The sequence below is a fragment of the Ictidomys tridecemlineatus genome, chromosome 12 (genome assembly GCF_052094955.1).
Source record: "Ictidomys tridecemlineatus isolate mIctTri1 chromosome 12, mIctTri1.hap1, whole genome shotgun sequence".
Lineage (NCBI taxonomy): Eukaryota > Metazoa > Chordata > Mammalia > Rodentia > Sciuridae > Ictidomys > Ictidomys tridecemlineatus.
In genome coordinates this window covers 92,671,015-92,686,954 of record NC_135488.1, presented here as the reverse complement: position 1 = coordinate 92,686,954, position 15,940 = coordinate 92,671,015, and the positions used below count along the sequence as shown (strand labels likewise).

At 33.9% G+C, this 15,940-nt stretch overlaps 1 protein-coding gene across 2 annotated transcripts in view; it reads right to left on the bottom strand.

Annotated features, from left to right (window-relative positions):
* Strn (striatin) overlaps positions 1 to 15,940 on the bottom strand; it is a 110,432-nt gene that overhangs the window by 59,271 nt on the left and 35,221 nt on the right. For both annotated transcript variants that reach the window (XM_021734089.3, XM_078029392.1), the window contains exon 2: positions 14,123 to 14,226. In XM_021734089.3, coding sequence (XP_021589764.2) covers positions 14,123 to 14,226 — 104 coding nt within the window. The remainder of the gene's footprint in view (positions 1 to 14,122; positions 14,227 to 15,940) is intronic.

Genomic DNA, 15,940 nt, shown 5'->3' with positions numbered 1-15,940 from the left:
TCACTGGTGAGAGGGGCCTGGCTAGAGGAAAAGTGGGGAAGTGACTAGACACAAGAGGAGGCCCTAGGCACTCAGGATTGGAGACTCGCCCAAGCTGGGAGGAGGAGCTGCTGCACAGTGATTGGTTCCCGTGTATTGACAGGAGTAGCTTGGCCTGGTAGGCATAGCTCCACCTACTACAAGAGAAGTTAATCAAACTCTAAGACTGCATTTATTAGTTTTTTTTTTTTTTATTTGGGTTTTTTTTCATTTTCATTTTTCTTTCTTGTTGTTTTTTAAATTTTTTTAAATTTTTTTTAATTTTTTTCTTCTAATTTTAATTTTAATTTTTTATTATTTTTTAAAATTTTTTTTATTTCCTATTTTTTCTCTTTTGTCTTTTCATTTCTTTTCAATTTTCTTATTCCTCCTTCCTTGAATTCTACCTGCCTACTCTCATTCTCTTTAGTGACTTCTTCCCTTCCCTTCTAATATCTTTCCTCCCAAGCATCAAATAAATTTATAAGAGTAAACAGTAACTCAGCTGTCAAACAGAACAAGAAGTAACATGAGCAGCATAGAAAAGCAAGGAAGAAAAGGAGTACAAACAATGAAGGACAGTCTAAATATTCAGGAGGACCTAGAGTCATCAGAAAAATGGTCATATAAAGAACTCAAGGAATACCTTAGACAGATGGAATGGAACCTTAAAGAGGATACCAGACAGCAAATCCAAACAGTGAAAGAACACATTGAAAATGAATTACATAAACAGATAAAAGAAGAAGTTAAACATCTTTATCAGGAGATAGCGATTATAAAAAAAATCAAACAATAATTCTAGAAATGAAGGAAACGATAAACCAAATTAAAAACTCAATTGAGAGTATCACTAACAGAGTGGAGCAAATAGAAGCCAGAATGTCAGATAATGAAGACAAAATATATCATCTTGAAAAGAGTCTATCCAACTCAGAAAGACTGGTAAAAAAATCAAGAGAAAAACATCCAAGAGATATGGAATAACATAAAAAACCAAACTTACGAGTCATTGGGATAGAGGAAGGCACAGAGATTCAAAACAAGGGAATGAGTAACCTGCTGAATGAAATAATTACAGAAAACTTTCCAGAAATAAAAAAGGAAACAGATATACAAAATGTAGATGCATACAGGACACCGAGCACACAAAATCACAATAGACCAACGCCAAGACACATTGTTATGAAGATAGCCAATATACAGAACAAAGAGAAAATATTAAAAGCTATAAGAGAAAGGAGGCAGATTACATTCAGGGGTAAATCAATAAGGTTAACAATGGATTTTTCAACACAGACACTGAAAGCAAGAAGGTCATGGAACAATGTATTTCAAACACTGAAAGACAATGGATGCCAACCAAGAATTCTGTATCCAGCAAAATTAAGCTTCAGGTACGACAACGAAATAAAAATCTTTCATGATAAACAAAAGTTAAAAGAATTTTCAGCCAGAAAACCAGCATTGCAAAGCATCTTGAGCAAAACACTACACGAGGAAGAAATGAAAAACAATAACCAAAACCATCATTGGGAAATGCCTCGGTAAAGACAGAGGGCAAGGGGAAAGATAATCATGGAGAAACAAACTAAATTTTTTTAAAAAAGGATAAATAATCAAACATGGCTGGAAGTACAAACCATATATCAACAGTAACTCTAAATGTTAATGGCTTAAACTCTCCAATAAAGCGACATAGGCTGGTATCATGGATTAAAAAAACAAATCCAACAATATGCTGCCTCTAGGAGACACATCTGATTGGAAAAGACACACACAGGCTGAAGGTCAAAGGATGGGAAAAAATATACCACACACATGGTCCTCGTAAGCAAGCAGGGGTGGCCATCCTCATATCGAATAAAATAGACTTCAAGACTAAGTTAATCAAAAGGGATAAGGAAGGACATTATATACTGTTAAAAGGAACCATTCACCAACAAGACATAACAATTATCAATATTTATGCACCAAATAATGGTGCTGCGTCATTCATAAAACAAATTCTCCTAAAGTTCAAGAATCAAATAGACCACAACACAATAATTATGGGTGATTTCAACACACCTCTCTCACCATTGGACAGATCCTCTAAACAAAAGTTGAATAAACTATAGAACTCAATGCCACAATCAATAACCTAGACTTAACTGACATATATAGAATATATCAACCATCATCAAATGGATATACTTTTTTCTCAGCAGCACATGGATCCTTCTCAAAAATAGACCATATATTATGCCATAGGGCAACCCTCAGTAAATATAAAGGGGTGGAGATAATACCATGCATTTTATCTGATCATAATGAAATGAAACTGGAAATCAATGATAAAAGAAGGAAGGAAAAATCCTACATCACATGGAAAATGAACAATATGTTACTGAATGATCAAGGGGTTACAGAAGACATAAAGGAGGAAATCAAAAAATTCTTAGAGATAAATGAAAATACAGACACAACCTATCGGAATCTATGGGACACAATGAAAGCAGTTTTAAGAGGGAAATTCATCGCCTGGAGGTCATTCCTCAAAAAAAGAAAAAACCAACAAATAAATGAGCTCACACTTCATCTCAAAGCCCTAGAAAAGGAAGAGCAAAACAACAGCAAATGTAGCAGAAGGCAAGAAATAATTAAAATCAGAGCAAAAATCAATGAAATTGAAACAAAAGAAACTATTGAAAAAATTAACAAAACTAAAAGTTGGTTGTTCGAAAAAATAAATAAGATTGACAGACCTTTAGCCATTCTAATGAAGAGAAGAAGAGAGAGAATTCAAATTACTAACATACGGGATGAAAAAGGCAATATCACAACAGATGCTATAGAAATACAGAAGACAATTAGAAATTATTTTGAAAACCTATATTCCAATAAAATAGAAGATATCGATAAATTTCTTAAGTCATATGATTTGCCCAGACTGAGTCAGGAGGATACACACAATTGGAACAGACCAATATCAATGGATGAAATTGAAGAAGCAATCAAAAGACTACCAACCAAGAAAAGCCCAGCACAGGATGGGTATACAGCAGAGTTTTACAAAACCTTTAAAGAAGAATTAATACTTTTCAAGTTATTTCAGGAAATAGAAAAAGAGGGAGCTCATCCAAATTCATTCTATGAGGCCAACATCACCCTGATTCCGAAACCAGACAAAGACACCTAAAAGAAAGAAAACTACAGATCAATATCTCTAATGAACCTAGATGGAAAAATCCTCAATAAAATTCTGGCGAATCGAATACAAAAACACATAAAAAAAAATTGTGTACCATGATGCAAGGATGGTTCAATATACGGAAATCAATAAATGTTATTCACTACATCATAGAATTAAAGATAAGAACCATATGATCATCTCGATAGACGGAGAAAAAGCATTTGACAAAGTACAGCATCCCTTTATGTTCAAAACATTAGAAAAACTAGGGATAACAGGAACTTACCTCAACATTGTAAAAGCTATCTATGCTCAGCCTCAGGCTAGCATCATTCTGAATGGAGAAAAATTGAAGGCATTCCCTCTAAAATCTGGAACAAGACAGGGATGCCCTCTATCACCACTTTATTCAATATAGTTCTCAAAATACTGGCCAAAGCAATTAGATAGACGAAAGAAATTAAAGGCATAAAAATAGGAAAAGAAGAACTTAAATTATCACTATTTGCAGAATACATGATTCTATACCTAGAAGACCCAAAAGGGTCTATAAAGAAATACTAGAACTGATAAATGAATTCAGCAAAGTGGCAGGATATAAAATCAACACGCATAAATCAAAGCAACAAAACTTCCGAAACGGAAATGAGGAAAAACACTCCATTCACAATATCCCCCAAAAAATAAAATACTTGGGAATCAACCTAACAAAAGAGGTGAAAGATTTATACAATGAAAACTACAGAACCCTAAAGAGAGAAGTAGAAGAAGATCTTAGAAGATGGAAAAATATACCCTGTTCATGGATAGGCAGAACTAACATTATCAAAATGGCGATATTACCAAAAGTTCTCTATAGGTTTAATGCAATGCCAATCAAAATCCCAAAGGCATTTCTTGTAGAAATAGATAAAGCAATCATGAAATTCATATGGAAAAATAAAAGACCCAGAATAGCAAAAGCAATTCTAAGCAGGAAGTGTGAATCAGACTGTATAGCGATACCAGATTTCAAACTATATTACAGAGCAATAGTGACAAAAACAGCATGGTACTGGTACCAAAACAGGCGGGTGGACCAATGGTATAGAATAGAGGACACAGAGACTAATCCACAAAGTTACAACTATCTTATATTTGATAAAGGGGCTAAAAGCATGCAATGGAGGAAGGATAGCATCTTCAATAAATGGTGTTGGGAAAACTGGAAATCCATATGCAACAAAATGAAACTGAATCCCTTTCTCTCGCCATGCACAAAAGTTAACTCTAAATGGATCAAGGAGCTTGATATCAAATCAGAGACTCTGCGTCTGATAGAAGAAAAAGTTGGCTCTGATCTACATATTGTGGGGTCGGGCTCCAAATTCCTTAACAGGACACCCATAGCACAAGAGTTAATAACAAGAATCAACAAATGGGACTTACTTAAACTAAAAAGTTTTTTCTCAGCAAGAGAAACAATAAGAGAGGTAAATAGGGAGCCTACATCATGGGAACAAATTTTACTCCTCACACTTCAGATAGAGCCCTAATATCCAGAGTATACAAAGAACTCAAAAAATTAGACAATAAGATAACAAATAACCCAATCAACAAATGGGCCAAGGAGCTGAACAGACACTTCTCAGAGGAGGATATACAATCAATCCACAAGTACATGAAAAAATGCTCACCATCTCTAGCAGTCAGAGAAATGCAAATCAAAACCACCCTAAGATACCATCTCACTCCAGTAAGATTGGCAGCCACTATGAAGTCAAACAACAAGAAGTCTGGTGAGGATGTGGAGAAAAGGGTACACTTGTACATTGCTGGTGGGACTGCAAATTGGTGCGGCCAATTTGGAAAGCAGTATGGAGATTCCTGGGAAAGCTGGGAATGGAACCACCATTTGACCCAGCTATTGCCCTTCTCGGTCTATTCCTTGAAAACCTTAAAAGAGCATACTACAGGGATACTTCCACATCAATGTTCATAGCAGCACAATTCACAATAGCTAAACTGTGGAACTAACCCATATGCCCTTCAATAGATGAATGGATAAAAAAAATGTGGCATTTATACACCATGGAGTATTATGCAGCACTAAAAAATGACAAAATCATGGAATTCGCAGGGAAATGGATGGCACTAGAGCAGATTATGCTTAGTGAAGCTAGCCAATCCCTAAAAAACAAATACCAAGTGTCTTCTTTGATATAATGAGAGCAACTATGAACAGAGCAGGGAGGAAGAGCAGGAAGAAAAGACTAACATTAAACAGAGACATGAGATGGGAGGGAAAGGGAGAGAAAAGGGAAATTGCATGGAAATGAAGGGAGACCCTATACAAAATTACATATAAGAGGTTGTGAGGGGAATGGGAAAATAAACAAGGAGAGAAATGAATTACAGTAGATGGGGTAGAGAGAGAAGATGGGAGGGGAGGGGAGGGGGGATAGTAGGGGATAGGAAAGGTAGCAGAATACAACAGTTACTAATAGGGCATTATGTAAAATTGTGGATTTGAAACCGACGTGTTTCTGCAATCTGCATTTGGGGTAAAAAGTGGGAGTTCATAACCCACTTCAATCTAATGTATGAAATATGATATGTCAAGAGCTTTGTAATGTTGTGAACAAAAAAAATAAATAAGTAAATAAAATGGGCTGGGGATGTGGCTCAGGGGTAAATTGTCACTGGTTTCAATTATATTTATGTATGGATATACACTCATATACATACAAAAACCTCATAAGAAACTAGAATCTAAAAAACTATGCAAGTGCAATAAAAATTTATAGTTAAAAAAAAAAAAGATAGTACACCACAATCAAGTGGGGTTCAATCTGGGGATGCAAGGTTGGTTCAACATACGAAAATCAATAAATGTAATTCATCACATCAATAGACTTAAAAGGTAAGTACCATATGATCATCTCAATAGATGCAGAAAAAGTATTTGACAAATACAGTACCCCCATGTTCAAAACACTAGAAAAACTAGAGATATCAGGAACATAAATCAACATTGTAAAAGCTATCTACACTAAGCTCCAGGCCAACATCATTCTAAATGGAATGAAATTGAAAGCATTCCCTCTAAAAACTGGAACAAGGCAGGGATGCCCTCTTTCATCACTTCTAATCAATGTAGTTCTTGAAACTCTAGCCAGTGCAATTAGATGAAAGAAATTAAAGGGATAAACATAAGAAAAGAGGAACTCAAAAACTATCACTGACAACATGATTCTGTATCTAGAGGATCCAAAAAAAACTCTATCAGAAAACTTATAGAACTAATAAATGAATTCAGCAAAGTAACAGAATATAAAATCAACACACATAAATCAAAGGCATTTCTGTACATCAGTGACAAATCCTCTGAAAGAGAAACTAGGAAAACCAACTCATTTACAATAACCTCAAAAAAATTAAATAAAATGCTTGAGAATCAATGAAAGAGGTGAAAGACCTCTACAATGAAAATTACAGAACACTAAAGAAAGAAATTAAAGAAGACCTTAGAAGATGGAAATATCTCCTTTGTTCTTGGATAGGCAGAATTAATGTTGTCAAAATGAATGACATTCCTCACAGAAATAGAAAAAACAATCATGAAATTCATCTGGAAAAATAAGAGACCCAGAATAGCTAAAGCAATCCTTAGTAGAAAGAGGGAAGCATGTGGCATCATTATACCAGATCTTAAACTATACTACAGAGCAATAGTAACAAAAACTGCATCGTATTGGCACCAAAACAGACTTGTAGACCAATGGTATGGAATAGAGAACACAGAGACAAACCCACATAATTATAGTTATTTCATATTAGACAAAGGTGCCAAAAACATATATGTTGGAGAAAAGATAGCTTACTCAACAAATGGTGCTGGGAAAACTGGAAATCCATATGAAACAAAATAAAATTAAACCCCTATCTCTCACCATGCATAAAACTCAACTCAAAGCGGATCAAGGACCTAGGAATTAAACTAGAGACACTGCATCTATTAGAAGAAAAAGTAGGCCAAAATCTCCATCACATCAGATTAGGCCCCAACTTCCTTTATAAGATTCCTATAGCACAAGAAATAAAATCAAGAATCAATAAACAGGATGAATTCAAACTCAAAAGCATCTTCTCAGCAAAAGAAACAATCAGTGAGGGGAATAGAGAGCCTACAGAATGAGAGCAAATTCTTACCACATGCACATCAGATAGAGCACTAATCTCCAGGATATATAAAGAACTCAAAAATCTTAACAGCAAAAAAAGAAGAAAACCCAATCAACAAATAGGCCAAGGAACTGAAGAGACATTTTGCAGAAGAGAATATACAATCAATTGACAAATATATGAAAAAATGTTCAACATCTCTATCAATTAGAGAAATGCAAATCAAAACTAAGATTTCAACTCAATCCAGTCAATATAGCAGTTATTTAAGAATACAAAGAACCATAAGTGTTGTCAAGGATGTGGGGGGAAAGGCACACTCCTACATTGCTGGTGGGACTGCAAATTGGTACAGCCAATACGGAAAGCAGTATGGAGAATCCTTGGAAAACTGGGAATGAAATCACCATTTGACTCAGTTATCCCACTCCTCAGTTTATACCCAAAAGACTTTTAAAAAGCATACTACAGGGCTGGGGATGTGGCTCAAGCGGTAGCGTGCTCGCCTGGAATGCGTGCGGCCCGGGTTCGATCCTCAGCACCACATACCAACAAAGATGTTGTGTCCGCCAAGAACTAAAAAATAAATATTAAAAATTCTCTCTCTCTCTCTCCTCTCTCACTCTCTCTTTAAAAAAAAAAAAGCATACTACAGGGACTCAGCCACATCAATGTTTACAGCAGCACAATTCACAATAGCAAAATTGGGGAACCAACCTAGATACACTTCAGTAGATGAACTGATAAAGAAACTGTGGTATATATACACAGTGGAATATTACTCAACATTAAAAAAGAATAAAATCATGGCATTTGCAGGTAAATGGATGGAGTTTGAGAATATTATGCCAATAAGCCAATCCCCCAAATACAAATGCCAAATGTTTTCTCTGACAGGAGGATGCTGATCCATAATGGGGATGGGGGAAGGAGCATGGGAGGAATGGAGGAACTTTAAATAGGGCAAAGGGAATGGAGGGGAAGTCAGGAGGTGTAGGGGTAGGAAAGATGGTAGAATGAAATAGACATCATGACCCTAAGTACATGTATGAAGACACAAATGGTGTGACTCTACTTTCTGTACAACCAGAAACATAAAAAATTGTGCTCTATATGTGTAATATAAACTGAAATGCATTCTGCTGTCATGTATAACAAATTAGAATAATTTAAAAAATTAATTGAAGCATTTATATTAATGTTTTTATAACTCAAAAAAATATAAAGGAAATGAAAATTATTTGGTCAGATATGTTACTCAAATCTTTCATGATTATGTTGCAATAATACTCATTTTGCAGTTACAACAGAAAAATCAAATTATTTTTGATTTGCTAGTTTTATATAGAGAGGAGTCTTAAAAAAAACCTATAAAAATTATAGGCAACTAATGCTGGGTACATGAGTATTTCTTATCTGTCTTTATGCCTATGTATATGTATAAAATGTTTTGTAATAACATGTAACCGATTAAGAAGGAATAAGAAAATAAGAAGCAACAATATTTATATGCTAATATGAACTGATCTCTAAGCTTAAGCAAAAATGCAAGATCTAAAATATTATACACAACATGCCTCCGTATGTGGTGTGGGTGTAGGGGTGTGTGGGGGGGTGTTTGTGTGTGGGAAAGAGAATTTCACATGCACAAAATATTTTGGAAAGATACATGATAGATAAGCCATCCGCTAATATGATTTCCTTGGGAAGGAAATCAGTAAACTAAAGCAGAAGGGATCTATTTTTGTAGTTATTTGATTAATTAACTGTATGTATCTATCTTTTAAAAAATTTTTTAGTAAATATGTTTGGTCCAAGTTATTTCTATTTCCTGTGTCTCAATTGTTTTTGTTCACTGGGGATTTCTATTCCCAATGTTCCTTAATAAGAAATATTATCACCAGACTAAATTTTTTCTAAATCTATTTCAACGTATTTACAATAATGTTGATCATAAGTAGTAAAGATTTATAATTAATTTGACTTACAATTACCAGAAAGTAAACAAGATTCTTAATGTCATTGTCATTCTTCAGATTTTCCTGAAATATACTTCATCTACCATAAGACAAAGTAATACTATTTCCATAGGAGCCCAAATAGCAACTGAACCTACATGGTCCAAGGAAAGGTTATATTAAGGCTTTTAAAATAAAGTGAGAAGAAAATTTATGAATTTATATGTCTACAAAAAACAAAAAAAGGAAAAAGAAACATTTATAAGCAGAAAATATTGCATTCTAGTGCATTCTAGTGGTCTTAGGAAAAACTGCAGTGCAATTAACAAGAAGGAACAGAAAGCATTCTACAAAATAAATATAACAAAAACAATAACATTAAGAAGTAACATTTTGCTTGGGCATCTTGGCACATACCTGTAATCGCAGTGACAGAAGCTGAGGCAGAAGGATTACAAATTCAAAGCCAGCCCCAGCAATTTAGTGAGGCCTAACCAATTCAGTGAGACCCTGCCTCTAAATAAAATATAAAAAGTGCTGGGAATGTGGCTCAGTGGTTAAGCACCCCTGGGTTCAATCCCTGGTACCAATACAAACAAACAAAAAGACACCCAACATTTCATAACAATTTATATAAGCATGCACAAGGCTGGTTTCAATGCCCAGCCCCACACATACAAAAACAAAATATGTAAAGAACTGTTAAATCATGCTCTCTCTATTGACTTGTTAAATTCACTAAGAAATATTTTACAAAACCCTCCTTAAGCCTAATAATATACTTTTGAAGCCAATGTTAAAATATACTTCCTCACTCATATTGCTTCCCATTGTTTTAATACTTCAAGCTCATTGTGCTAGCAAAGTATCTTCACTATCCTCTGACTACAGGATAAATAAGCAGATTTCATGTCTAACAACTCATATTTGACAAAAGTGTCAGGTTCCCCCCAATTGGCACTTATTGAAAAAAATTGTTTGATAACTATAATAAACTAAAGAAGTTTCATTCTAGCTTTGTTGTTAAAGTCTGTTACAATAATGTGTTGGAAATAAAACATAGCATACCCAATAACATCTTAAATGTTGATGCTAAAAAAATGACTAATTTCAATTAACTATTACTGAATTCCTACGATGTACAAGGCACTGTGCTGACTGCTGGGAATTACCTGTGGCTTGCAATCAGGTAGGGATGGAAGTAAGAAGATGCCTAAGGGACAGGAATGTAAATAACTATAGCACACTATGATAAGAACTTACAAGGGTTATGTCAAGTGTTACAGGAATATAGATAAGGGATTATCTAATTCTATAACAGGTCATGTCTAACAAAGCTATCAAAAAGAAGATAATGATTTTATCTAAGCCTCAAAAGAACAGTAAGAATTTTCTAGTCAGACAAATGAATTAATAGAGGTGGGTATTTCTGTCAAAAGGAGTGCCATAAAAGTGAATAAGAAAAACAGTGGGTCAAATAGCAGTTTTACAGTGTATTTAGTATTAGAAGGAATGGAGTTCTCTGAAGGGACTAGAGAAAGGACCTAGTTGCAAAATAACTTTGAAATCGGCTAGATATTTTTAAGTAGGGCTATAACATAACTATTCCATTTGTGTTTCAGAAAGCGAGTCCTGTGGATAAGGAAAACGGACTAGAAAATGGAAATATTAGAGGCAAGGAAGACAGGTGAATTCTTATATTAATTCAGATAAAAGAAAAGTGGCAGTGAATGGAGAAAAACAACACTGGAGAAATGTTTCAGAACTGTATTTTATATAGTATTTGAAGTTCCTCAGAATAAATGTTTCTGAATAAATCTTGGATTATACACTTTGTATTCTTGAAAAACTAACTGTAAATTTGCTTATTTTGTAACTTTTATTACACTATAAGGAATACTTTAATAAATTCATTGCTACATGATAAAAAAAAAATTTATTTGAAAACTGAATTAAGAGAGAATTTTTTTTAATGTTTATTATTTTTTAGTTTTCGGCAGACACAACATCTTTGTTTGTATGTGGTACTGAGGATCGAACCTGGGCCGCACGCATGCCAGGCGAGCGCCCTACCGCTTGAGCCACATACTCAGCCCTCAAATAATTTTTTATATTAAAGTGGGACTACTTAGAAAATCTACACAGCAACACAACATCACATGCCTTAACTCTTTAAGTATTTATAGGAAAAATGACAAGATGTCTGGAATTCACTCTTATACAGACCACGCTAAAACAAGAATGACAAACATTATCTATTAAATCTTGGAGATGTACATAAAAGATACCAGTCTTTCCATTGTTGGGTCTCAAATTTTCCTCAATCAAAAACATTTTCTTTTTAATTCTTGGCATTTAAGCATTAGGAAAACAATTTTAGAATGGAAAACACTGGAAATATTCTAGAGCTCCAGGACTTGAAGAAATGTTTTTTTTATTCCTTAATTTATTATACTTCTTTTCACTATGGACTTTGTGGAGGGCTACCGCGGCAGGCGCCTCGGGTCCGCAGATTTAAGGACCCAGAACCCCGGCCCGCCTTGAGGACTGCGCAAACCCGACAAAGCTGGATGGCGGGCTTAATATAGGATATTGAAGGGAGCAGCCTGTCATAAGGTTGCATATTAGCAGAAGGAACACCAGCAGCTGAGTTTTGGAGCCTGGAACATTTGCCTTTTCGTGAGGTGCTTTGTTTTATCCATTCTCAGGATTTTAGAATGAAGCCCTGAAGTGCAGATTATAGACCTGGTGGCAGCAACCTAAGCTCTGGAGGCTGTATCTCCCAGAGGATGATCAGTTCCGGGGATCAGTAACCACCATTGATTTGGATTCTAAAAATCTAAACAGCTTCAACATTTGGAAACATGGTCACCTTGTGTGTCAGGCTGTTCACAAGAGATCATTCAGCAGGCTCGATTGGTTTCATTACCCCACCCAACAGGAATTTCTATACCTTTTAATCATTTTATGTGTACACACTGGTTGCCCTTATATTGGAAGGGTGAGATCTTTAAGCCAAAAATTGTTTCTCTTGAATATAATGTATAATACCATAATAAACAATGGTCTTTGGTGATTCTTGAATATGCAAAAAAAAAATTATACTTAAAAGGTGCTGTCAGTTGAAGATCATTTTGGAATAAAAAGTACTTGAAAATTTTCCATGTTTCCTATCATATGTAAGGTAAAAGTATGAACTCCTTAGGTAGCTCTCCTTCGGTATTCTAAACTCCATGATCTGACTTGGCCCTCCCCTACCATGTTATCAGTGATGACATCACAACTAACACCCTACTCTTTACACTTAATGACTACAATTTTCTGAATACACCAAAAGGATTTGTTCCAGGTCAAACATGTTCTACTTTCTGCACCTTGCCTAACTGGCAAGTACCTTCTTATTATCTATGTTACTACTGAAGCTTCACCTCCTCTAATTATGCCCTCCTTACTACTTCCACATAATATCGAGTTCCTTCTTTGTGACCCCTTGTATAGCCTATACTTACATCTACCATAGAAACTATCACACTTCATACACATTAGTGGTTTACAAGTCTGAATACACTCCCATGCACCTGCTCTGGTTACTTCAGTATTTGTGTATTTCAGTTCTCCTACCTTGCAAGACAGTATAATATGCTAGTAAACAATACAGGTTTTAGAATCAATCCTGAGGAACCTAACTCAGTTCTACTATAACTCTGCTTCTCTAAGCACATTACTTAATTCTAAGTCTTTAGGGCCTAGAACACAGTAGTTATTAAAAAAATATTTACCATTATTAATGCTAATATTATTTCTTTGGTTAAATCTATAATTTAGAAAGCCTAAGATGTCAAAAATTCCAAGATTACATACTTCAAAAAATGTTTTTCTTTTTATCTCTCCAACTTTCAACCAACCTCTCAAAGTATGAAAAAAAAAAAAACCAACTTTTTTTTTTTTTTTTTTTTTTTACTAAGAGATAAAAAGTCTGGCACTATTTAATGATCTTATATGAAGATGAACACAAGTTCTAATAAAAATATTTATGTCTCAATATTCATAAATACTACCTAAGTTCTATTTTATGGCAGTTTTACAAATAGCCCATTTACCAACATCAAAAAATAAGTGATTTACAAAACAAAGCAAAAAACTGGCAATAAAGAATTTCAATATCAACTACCAAATATTTAATTACCTAAAGCAATGAACTGCCTTAGATTTCTCATAAACACACACACACACACACACACAAAGACCATCCACTGAAGTATATAAACTTAATCCATATAACCTGCAAAACTCTCATTCAAGACCTATTTTTCTTAACTTGTGACACAAATATCATTACTTACATATCTTAGACACTAGCAAAATAAATGTAAAATTAGCTTCTAGAGAGAAAGGAATAGCTGATGACAAAACAATAAAATGCCAAAAACAGTCTATGAAACTCTCAGCATAGGCTGCCAGATCTGATCAATTTTTTTAAGAAATTATATCAAATTCATATTAAATCACAGGAAACTTTATAGACACAATTTACAATTCAAAAGCTATTTTAGCCCTTTAAAAATGGATAATGACAGTTCAGTAAGTACAAACACTTCTTAAGAAAGGAAAAAGATTTGAAATCATATGAATCAGTTTACTGATCACCATAGTAAGATTAGTATATTACAACCATATATAAAAATGTTTATTACAGATACTCCTTAATTCAAGATTATACAGCATTAAAATTTGGATTTACTTCAAGAAAGATGGAAAAATTATTTTGTCATTTGAGAGAACACAACCTTCCATTTTATTGATTTACCTTTCCTGTTTAAGAGCATATTCCAACATTTTGATCCTCCTCACCAGATCCTTTTTCAAATTTTCTTGACCTTTCCTTTCCCCCTGAAGAAAGGCAATCTGGGCCTATGTAGGGAACAAAGAGACAAAACTTAATTTAGACCAAATACATATTTTTAAAAATTCAGTTGAACAAAGAATCTTTGGAAAATAGGATAATTATATATGATTTTTTTCCATTTCTGTCACAAAGTATATAAAAATAAAGAAAAGCACAGACTGCAAGGAGACAAAAGATTAAAAAAAAAAAAAAAGACACCTATATGCAGTTTAATTCAGACTGGATGTTACAATTCATAGTCCAGATCCTCTAAGAGCTGATCATCTAAAACAGCCAATGCAAGCAAATGCAAGGTGTGCAGTAGTTTGCTCAGGGTTTTTCTCTTAAACTTTTGAGATGGTTTCTTTATTTCATAAAGAGTAAAATGATAGGGGGAGCAAAATCACATGAACTATTATGATCTCCTTCCAAATTAAAAGTCTCAGTTTAACCATATATTGAAATTTTACAAGGAATTCTTTGTCTTGAGTGATTTTATCCTAGCCCTTCCCTACAAATAACAAAACTTCCCAACCTCTCAAATCTGTTTTAGGATTTGTTATATGCAGGAGAAAAGAAAGTGAAAGGCGAAAAAAAGAAAACCAGAGACATCTGCCTTTTCCTGCTTCCCACCAAAGAATTACTTACAGGAAATAAACCATTAAAAAACCCCTTTTATCTTCAGTAAAACAGAGAGACTAGGAAAGAGCCAGAGTTATTTTTTTTAAAATAGAAATAAAATAATTTCCATTTAAGGAATTAAAACTATGTTGTAAACATTAAGTCATTCAAGTAATTCATGTTAACTGTAAGTGAGGGAGGGGCTCTATTTAAGTTTCCTCAAGGAACGCTATCACTATTCATTCTCATATTTTTCCCTATTCCTCCAATTTCTATTATATGAATCCACTAAAACAAAAAACAATGTTTTTCCACAATGTTTTCCACTTGCTTTAACAAGTAAGCAAGAACTTTACATTTATAGATGACCTTACTACATCCCTAGGAGAATCGTCCAACTAAAGTTTAATGAGTAAACCATTAAATTCTGTTTAATTTAAAGGACTCATTTCTATTAGTACCACAATAACATAAAATCTAATTTAGCAATCTTCTTATAATCTTCAAGATGTAGGTACAGTAATGTTTTCATTTTCATTCCAATGAGCTCTTAAAATTGACATTTCAATTGATTGAATTTCATGTGTCTTATTGAAATGATTAAAAGTAGTGTGAAAGCAATTATATACACAAAGGAAAAGGCATTAAATATCCACAGTATCTATTTCTACTTCAATGATACTGAAGTTTTTGGAATTACATATTCTATAATGAGATAATCATTTTACCTGAGTAGAATAGTGACACAGGCACTTAAAGCTGACAAAATTAAATCTTAGTCTAAAGTAAACATTAGCATGAATTTGTATGCTTTGCCATAGAATTTTATACTCTTAAAATGGCTTTAATAAATGCAATAACCTACTCAATTCAATCAAAATAATGATAACATTAAATATCAATTTTATCTTCTCTATATGCTTTGATTAGTTCTGTATTTATGCTATCATTACAGATCTTGGATGATTCTGAAATGTCAGCCTATAAAACTCTACAATACGGTGATTCAGTCTCCAATCCACTAACAACTTCCCTAATTTCCACATATACCTGCTTCCTATCCTCCTACCAATTCATAGGTTATTTAAATATTTAATCAAAAGAAAAGCCCCAGAATTA